The sequence below is a fragment of the Cupressus sempervirens genome, chromosome 7, assembly GCF_028749045.1.
Source record: "Cupressus sempervirens isolate cs-2001-9-10 chromosome 7, ASM2874904v1, whole genome shotgun sequence".
Classification (NCBI taxonomy): Eukaryota; Viridiplantae; Streptophyta; class Pinopsida; order Cupressales; family Cupressaceae; genus Cupressus; species Cupressus sempervirens.
This window is the reverse complement of record NC_143124.1, coordinates 665872537-665882417: the sequence shown is the minus strand read 5'-3', so window position 1 is coordinate 665882417 and position 9881 is coordinate 665872537. Positions and strand designations below refer to the sequence as shown.

Here is a 9881-nt window from a genome sequence, read left to right as displayed (position 1 = left end):
TTTCAAACTTTGAATTTAAATATTAAGATCAACCTTTTAAATGGTCATTTTGGGATTTATCTTTGGTTAATGTGGAGCATTATCTTAGGCTATGGTATCTAAGGAAATGACTCATTCATTTTCAAATAATCCATGAATCATCAGAATGAATTTTACATAAGAGAATCATATCATAATCATAAAACATCGTAAGTACATAAAATCTTGTACCATTCTTTTAAAATTCTTTTGAAGGTTATATTTTTTTTTTGTTATTCTTTTTTTAAAAATGTGTGATAGATGCTAATGGACCCTTGGTCAAAAGGTGAAGTTAAAATGTCCTTAATGAGCCTATCAGGGATCAAGTCTTGCAAAGTGTAAGGCTTCAATATTGAAATAAGGGATAAAGTTAAGGTGATACCATGGGTGAATTTTATAGAATGGTTACCCCTTAGTCCTTGACTCTTATCCTTTAAAAAAAAAAAGAGTTCGTCCTAAGACTCATGCTCATGTAATGGGTAGCTTATATAGTTTCATGGATGACCTCCATAAAAACTAAGTGTGATAGATGTTACTCATTGTATGTGCATTTTGGTGTTATGGATTTTTGATGGATTTAAACTATTATGGGGATAGTACAAGAGTCATTGTGCATATTAATTTTTTTTTAATAGTTTTTTAACATGTTTAATTTTAATGTTCACTTAAAATTAGCATGCATGTCTTCATAAAAGTTTACATGTACATCAAAGTGAGGCAAAAATATAATGATGAAAATATCACATTGATACATTTTCTAGTTATCTTTATCCCCTCTTTGACTAGAGTGTCCTTCACTAAATAATAAGTTTACAAAAATAATTATTTTGTTGAAGGATGAATAAAAAATCAACATGATCCCATTATCACTTAAATTAGTTTTAATCTTTAGATATTCAATTAACCACAATAGATACTATTCATGCATATGAAATTAGCTGAGGTCAAATGTAGTTTGATTTTCAAGCTCAAGATTTTAACTTTTAACTTTTAAATTTAAATATCAAGCTTAACCTTTTAAGTGGTCATTATGGGACTTAGCTTAGGTTAATGTGGAGTATTATCTTATATTATGGTATCAAAAAGTAATATCTATTCAATTTCAAATCATCCATCAACCATAAAAATGAAAAGTTACATTAGAGAATCATATCATAATCATAAATCATCCTAAGTGCATCATCATCCTAGTCATGCCACATACTTTCTTATCATTTTTTTATTCATGTTCAAAAGTCATATAAATGAGCCATGTATGTGTTTGACAAACTAAAATCAATCTTTGCGTGGCAAGTTCCTAAATAATGCTTGTATAGAGTGCCCCACTTAAAGAACATGTAGAATGATTTGAGGAAAAATATATTATGGTTGTTCATTTCATGCTAATAATTTAGGTGTAGGCACAATCTCTTGTACCAAACAAATTACATTAATACACATCTAAATCAAGGTATTACACACTATGAAAGATTCATCAAACAAGACCCTAATGCTCAACATAATTTACCCCACTTAAATCACATGTAGAATGCTTTGACAAAAAATATATTATGGTTGTCCATTTCATGTTAATAATCTAGGTCTAGGAACAATTTGTTATACCAAACAAATAACATAAATAAGCATCTAAATTAAAGTATTACATAGTATAAAACATTCATCAAACAAGATCCTAATGCTCAACATAATTTACCCCACTTAAAGCACATGTAGAATGATTTGAGCAAAAATATTATAGATGTCCATTTCATGCTAATAATTTAGGTCTAGGCACAATCTCTTGTACCAAACAAATTACATAAATAGACATCTAAATCAAAATATTACACACTATGAAATATTCATCTAAAAAAGATCCTAATGCTCAACATAATTTAGCAATAAAGTTCCTAAATTATTCATTAATATATTTTGCATTTAAATTTAACTACACATAATATTTAGTTTATTTTAAGTCAAAAGTAAAAGTTTACATATACCATTTCTATCCCAAATCTAAGACCACATCATAGATTGTTTGTTAAATTATTTATCTTATATATTAAAAGATAAAATAAAAATTGTATTTCATTATAATTATATAACTGAAAATTTACATGTCATTATTATGGTCATGATACTCAAATATTAAAATAATATAATTAATTATAAAATAAAAATAAAAAATAAAAAATAAAAATCAAGCTTATATACACACATATGTGTATATAATCAATATCATTATATTTTATAAAAAAATATTTTTAAAATGTTGCCACTAACCATTTCTAGACTAGTCACCAAAAATCATTTTAACTTTTTAAAAAACTACTTTTGAAGACTAACTTACATGACAATCTTACTTCAATAGACACAAATGCTAAATCCAGTTGGCTGCTTTAGTGCTTGATACTTCATCAATAAACATTATATGCATTCATGTCTATCAAAAACACTGAGCTTGCATCTATTAAACATTTCTTGATATAGTTCTTTCCAACCAACATTTAAACTATATCTAAGAAAAGTTGCAAAACATTGACATCAGAGAAATTGACTGAAATATAAAAATGAGAAATCTCAGAAAGCATTAGAGTGTAAATTAGTAGTATTGAGCAGATCCTTCAACCAGTGAGAACTTGGGAGTATGTTCACTGTACTCCACAATGGCAGAGGGTTGTAGATGCCCTATGCAGATCTCATGCACCGTTGTGAAGAGAGGAAATAGTTCTTGCCACCCTCTATGGCTCAGCACCTCATACACTTCTCCGGCAGTCAGAACTCCCTGCAACGGTTTAATCATCATCTCGTTTAGAAAGATTGAACTATCTCTTATTTCTTAGCACATCCACATTTGAAAACTCTAATGATAATCTCTAGTTTTTATTATTTTTAGCAGACCCACATTTGAAATCTGCAATGATAATCTGTAGTAGTTGAAATTTAAGAATGATTTTGAAATCTAATGGAAAATATAACCTTAATATAGTTGATGTTTTGAATGTTGTAACTACTTTTTGTTTCAATATTTTAGATCATCATCACCATCAAGATGATATAGAACATAAGAAAATCAAAAAGTGGTATTTCTCACCTGAAGTTTCTGACCTTGTAGTAGTTCTGCTTCTAGCTCATCAAATGATCTGCATATTGAACATGTAAAAATAAAGTCACTGGTTGAATACAGTGATTGAATGTAATGATGGTTGAATATATTAATAAAATTTAAAAGAAAAACCTAAATAGATTGCATTAAGTTTAACAATGTAGAGCATTGTGTAGATACCTTTTGCCTTTGCTCTTTGCAAAAGCTTCTGCAACTCTCCTATTCCTACCTCCAACTGACAAAACAAGTCAGAAGCCTTACGTTAGATTCATGTGTTGGGTTAAAAATAACCAAGAAAATGACCTTACAAGTTATAAGGTTTTCCTTGTCCAGGAGGATAATGTAAACATTATAGATATATTTTGTCACAAGCTTGTAAATGTTATATTTTCATACGACAAGTTGTGATAAGATCTGCCACTCCACAGCTCTCGAAGAAAGTGTTGTCGTGGACTGTTGGAAATAGCAATTTTGAAAATGCTCGCATTTCTCTCAGCCCAATACGCATTATTGCTGCCTGTATATAATATAAACATAGTGAAATATAAATGCTCTTTTCATTTTTACTCTATTCAATGTTAATCACAGCTTAAGTAGAAAATTATCCTACGTACTTTTGTATTGTTACCCATATCCAAGCCATCCACAAGACCTGTCCACATTAACATCTCATTTAGAGAGAATTTAAGAAACATGAACAAAGAAAAAGTTCATGAACAAAATCTAGCTTTAATCACCAATTAATGAGTTTGTTTCCAAATAAAAACAATAAGATGGAATTTCTTTTTATTATTATAATTAAAAATAGTAGATTATGAAAAAGAAGTTTAATTTTATAGGAAAAAAATGAAAGTTAAAGTAGAAATGATAAAAAACAAGGTCTAGTATATGTTTCTTTTGGTACAACACTTGGTGAAGGTTTTGCAAATAAGGTTTCAAGCAGAGTGTGTTTAACCACGAGGTCCATAGTTCAGCACACTCCTTTTGATACACGAGTCGATGAGTTTGATTCAAAAACTACACAGTTAAATCATAATAACAATATCACAATGATCCATATGTTGCAATCAATATATCAGTTATTTATGTGGAAAACTTACTTCTACTCTAAATAATTAATATATTATAATCAATACTTCTGTTATAAAAACTTCTATTCTAAATAATTAATATATTATAATCAATACTTGTATTATAAAAGATCAATTTTATAGAAAATAAATTGACCACTATTAAATGATTGCCATCAACATATCAGTTATACAGGTCAAGGATTTCATTCCATATGTACACAGCTTGTGCATTATAGCCAATGGTATTTAATATCAATCGTGAAGAAACAAAATAAATCTACTATGTTAAAATATAGGGTCTATTGTTTGCATCTTCTTTTGAACATTAATCAAACGTATTACTTGTTTATGTGGGGAAATCACTCCCACTGTAAAGAACTAGTACATTGCAGTGGGTGCATTAGTTGTTAATTAGAAAAACATGCATATAGTTAAGAAAAAATAAATTATGGTATATTGTTTGCGTCTTTCCTAAACATTGATATACAAAATAAGATCTTTAGTTTGTATCTCTCATTCATAAACAATCTCTACAATCTCTATGGTATAGTGAATATATCTATTGTATATTTGTGGGACTCGCTTCACATGTGAATTAGTGATACATTGTAGTGATACATTATAGTGAAGAGCGTCTCTATTGAAACCTAATTTGATAATTAAATTGTGAGAAAGTAGTGAGACAAACATACCTGCTGCTATAGCCACCACATTCTTCAATGTGCCACAAAGTTCTACTCCCTCTACATCTCTCACCTGAAAACATGTATATATGTTAAGCTGTCAATGTGCATTTTCCATTTAATTGATATGCTGAGTCTTAATCAACTTACCGATGAGACAAGGAAGTAAGGTGTAGAGAATATTTGAACCCATTTGTCTGCAATCCTTTTATCTTCTCTATATCCTACAGTTGCTTCACTGAACTTTTCTAGTGCCACCTGTGTAGCGGTGGATCTCTTGATTAGCATTCTCCACTGTCATTGGTTGTTATATTCAAAGATGAATGGAGAAACAGTTACCTCATTAGCAATGTTGGCACCCATGAGAACAGAGCAATCGATGCCAAGTTGTTCAGTTATCAAGTTTGATATCATGCAGGGACCTTCCATTTTAACCTGATTTCATGTGCGAACATTTCATTACCACCTCATGAGTACATCTACAACTTTTCCTCTTCCTTAAAAGAAATAATAAGCTCCAAGAGAGTGGGAAATAGGTATTTGGAGTGCACCTCCATGCCCTTAATGAGGGAAATGGCTTTGGCATCTGATTGGACTTTTCCATTGAGTCTCTTGCATATCCCTTCCATGAACTGATGTGGTGTCACAAATACAAGCATGGTTGCATCCTTCACTGTAAATTGAGCCAAACCAACAATCATATCAAGTTAAGAATTATGAGTTTCTCCAATTAATGCTATTCATTAAAAAGTAAGACTATTTAGAAGTATGGCCGGAGAAAATATATATGAAAATGGTGCAAATTTTATTTAATAATCTTTGTTTTATTTAGTTGTTTGAATTATTTTAATTAATTTTTATATTTTATTTAAATAATTTATTTACTTATTTATTCATATATTTCATTTAATTATTTATACTAAAAAGAAGGTTAAAAAATATAAAAAGAATCTATTATAAAATTCATTAATTCTTAAAATGATCATTCTAAGAGTGAAGCTTATCTAATAAAGTAATGCCAAAACAATATAAGATAGAATAAAAAAATCTTGTAAAGAATTTATTAAAAGAAAAGATTTATAATTATAATATTGAATATTAATCATTTTATATTTATTGATCAAGTATAATTAACTATAAACCTGATTACAACACAACTTCAAATATTCTTAAAGTCATACATTGGATTAAAAAACAAGTTTAATAATTATGTGTAAGTTTCTAGAGACAATATATGATTATGATAAGAAGAGATTGTGTAACATCAATCCCTATTATTATAAGTTTTTCATGAAATAACATTATATCTATCTTATTAAAAGGAATTAAATATTATGTTGTACTTCTTAAATTCAAATAGTTTTGAGTTTTAGATCTATATTTTTCTATTATATTTTCAAAAATTGTGACAAGTAAAAGATTCACCATTATAATTAATATATTTTCGTACTTGTCAAAATTTGGTAAGATTTTCTTTAAAAATTTATAATAAAAAATTCTAATAAAATTGATGTATTATTCTTTTCTGTCTAAAATAGAAAGAAAAATGCAAATAAAAATCAATATTTAAAAAAGAAAACAATCATGAATTAATTTTTATTTTGAAGTAAGAATTTCATTAAATTATCAATTTACTAGCTATGTCTCTTGTTCAATTTGTATACTTTCTATTAACTCTTTCATAATAATTGAATTTGATTTGTCCTATTTATTTTGTATGTTTTATTTTATAATTAATTTTATATTATCTTTTAATTTATAAAATTATTTCATTTAGGATGTACTTTTTCAACTTTTATCCTTGAAACTTTAACAAAGTTATTATTTACAGATTCTTATATAATATTTTTATTTTAAAAATTTAAAACTTAAAATAAAATGAAAAAAAGGGAAAGGGGAAAACGAGTAAAGAATTTATGAAAGGAAATAATTTTTACAAACGCTCCGAACTAAGTAATTGGAACACAAATCTCTTTGCATCCAACAAAACAAATGAAAAAAATGAGATACCTGCATTCAGAAGATCTGGATCTGCTACCACATTCGTACCAAGCTTTATATTGGGAAGATACTTCACATTCTCCTGAGTTGAATTCATCCATAAATCAAAGCAAATAGTCAGAAAAATATTAAAAATAATTCTACATATATACACATAAATTTCCACTGATACTCCGAGAAAACAAGCTGACATTTTTTTCATTGATAAGATGTGTAAGCTTGTTTCCACAAGGCATAATCTCCTCAAACACCCACATCCGAACTTCATCTGCAAACAACAAAATTAATATCTTGGAAATCATATCCTCTCTTTACCTATTTTTATCACAGTCAATGCAAAAACATAATTGAAAGAATGAAAAAAAGAAGAAGTATAAATACCATGAAATCCATTAAGCTTGATGGTGTTGGAAGCAATAAGTTTTGCAGCTACACTACCCCAATTACCACTACCAATAACAGCAATCTTCTCTTTTCTATTGATAGAATAAACATTTGAAGTTAAGGATTGAGGAGGTTGTTCAACTTCCTGCTGCTGAATCTGCTGATTTTTCTGGTCAGAAGGAATCTCTAGTCCTGGGGCCATGCTTTTATTGTGTTATGGAAGACCGCCTTATGACTTGCAGGCAAATTGGTGAAATATATGAGTATGAATTGGCATGGGTAGAATTAGTTTCATTTTGTAGGAAAGTATTATAGATTGGAGCCAAGATAGAGGAAATCCCAAGAAAGTGGCCGGATGAAACAAAGCATTATATTGTATGAATGAGAATACAAGGTGGGGATGAAACCAAGCATTATATTATATTAATGGCGAGATCACCAAGTGGGGAAGTTAAAATATGTTTATCTTTCCCTCTTGTCTATTACCTCATACACCCATCACACCATCTCTTCTCTTTCATTGGAGGGGATACCCTAGCTGCACGGGTGTCTAGTTGCACAATGATAGTTCCGCCTTCCAATTTTATATGATCCTTATGGAGGTCCATGCATTTGGTATGGAACCATGGAAGATATCTAAAAATTCAATATTCAGAAGTTTTTAGACTCTTCAATTTGGTTTTTTTTTTTTTTTTTGATATATAACAAGTTGTGACAAGGATTATAGTTTTAAGATTTTAAAAGGGGTTATACTTTTATTAGTTGAAACTTGTGATTCTATTTTTTGCATTAGATTGTAATATAATGAAGTCTATTGTAGTTTCAAATTTTTTAAAATCTTGAGATGATTTTTGGGAATCAATACTTCTTCATTAAGTCACATATCATATTATTTCAAATAGGGCTTTTGATATTTTGTATTTATCTTTGAAGAATAGTATAAAAAGGATTATTGGATACATATACATCATTTGCACAATAGTATTAGCCTTTGTGCATCAACATTAAGAACCTATGCATTTGATCAATTGCTCATAGTGCATTTAATTGTTTATCATTGATAAGAGGCTAGGTTTGTTATCAAGGCTTTACATTAAATAGGCCCCACCCACAATTTTCAATATAACTTATTCTTAATAAATAAATATCAATGATAACAATGTGGGTCAATTAAGAAGGGGAAAAATCTAGTTGATGTGTTGGATTACATAACAACAAATTATCCTTACACCAAATTATAGGTGCAAGTTAGTCCAATATATTTCTTATCTTTATCTAGTTCCAACACAAGATACACACACTAATGGGTATGTGTAGGATCATGGTCAACCAAAAACTAGCAATGTGAAAAAAAAAACAAGTCTAAAGTGCCCAAAAGCATTTTAGAAATCATTTTGACTTTTTCCCCAAATCCTAATATTAAAACAAAAACAAACACTACCTAAGCAAATTGGATACTCAAATCTTTTGTCCCCCATACCGAGTGAGAGAAATCCCTTTGAAATTAGAGGGTTTGGATTCAAACTGAGTGAGAGGTTGAGATTCTCTAGTCCTTGACCCATATGATTAAAATTTAGTTGGTCAAAGTTATGCCTTTTTGGTGGTTATAAAATAAGACAAATCAACAAATTTGTCTTTTAATTCTCTTTTGAATTACAAATTGTTGCATATATCTAATATTATGAGTTTATAACATATATTATATAGGATAGTATCATACTATTTTATATAGTATATAGTAGATAGGATATATTATATTATATATTACTGTATATAGTATATATTTTAGTATATATAGTAATTATATAGTATGTATTTTACACACACACACACACACACACACACACACACACATTTATTGATTAAGTAAAACTAGTTTTGAAGGGGACCTAAAACCCTGTACAAATGAGATATTGATTTACTCCATTAAATCACATAATACAAAACATAACAAAAAAGAGCATGAGTATTGACAAAAGGACAATACCAGACAAACAAATCCAAAAGACCCTAGACCAAAAGACAAACACAAAGCAAGAACGAACTAGATAGGACCACTATTCCACATTCTTGAGAAGCTTTGCAACCTTTAACTCCATCCCATCCATCTTCTCAACAACCTTCTTGATTTTCTTGATCTCCATAAAAGTAGAAGAAGCCATTTTTATCATGCTGGCAATAGTTATTTTCCATGGTCCATCTTGGCTATCCATTGGATCCCCTTGATCATCAAAGAATTTGATAATGGTCTTGTCCCTCATTGATGTCTCTAGCTTGCTGATGAGAATCTTAAGGCACTCATCAGACACTTTAGGATTTTAAGCTTTGGTCAGTAATGATTTCATAGTGTTCTCAAAACCAAAAACATTGTTATCTAGCTCTAGAATTTTAGCTTCTATCCTTTAAAAAGAAACCATGTCAATAAAGGATCCCATAAACCTTCCTTATCATCACTCTCAAAATCCTTCTAATTGTTAATTTTTCCCTCAAAAGCCACCATTTGTCCACTTATGTCATTGATTTTATGATAAAGCCATTTGGTGGACCTAAATTTGTTCAAGATATTATTCTTGCATTATTCACAATATCGATCTTAGGATCTTTGCTAAAGTCACTAAGAATCAACATTGAGGGATC

General features: G+C 29.1%; 1 protein-coding gene across 1 annotated transcript; it reads right to left on the bottom strand.

Moving 5' to 3' along the window:
- Positions 1–2599: 2599 nt before the first annotated feature.
- Positions 2600–7446, bottom strand: GPDHP (NAD-dependent glycerol-3-phosphate dehydrogenase family protein). The gene is made up of 12 exons (XM_089794257.1): positions 7242–7446; positions 7052–7128; positions 6870–6942; positions 5411–5532; positions 5199–5294; positions 5010–5117; positions 4869–4932; positions 3718–3755; positions 3500–3620; positions 3284–3338; positions 3092–3140; positions 2600–2782 (listed from the first exon to the last, which is right to left on the bottom strand). The coding sequence occupies exons 1-12, from the start codon at positions 7444–7446 to the stop codon at positions 2600–2602; spliced, it is 1191 nt and encodes a 396-aa protein (XP_089650383.1).
- Positions 7447–9881: the final 2435 nt, after the last annotated feature.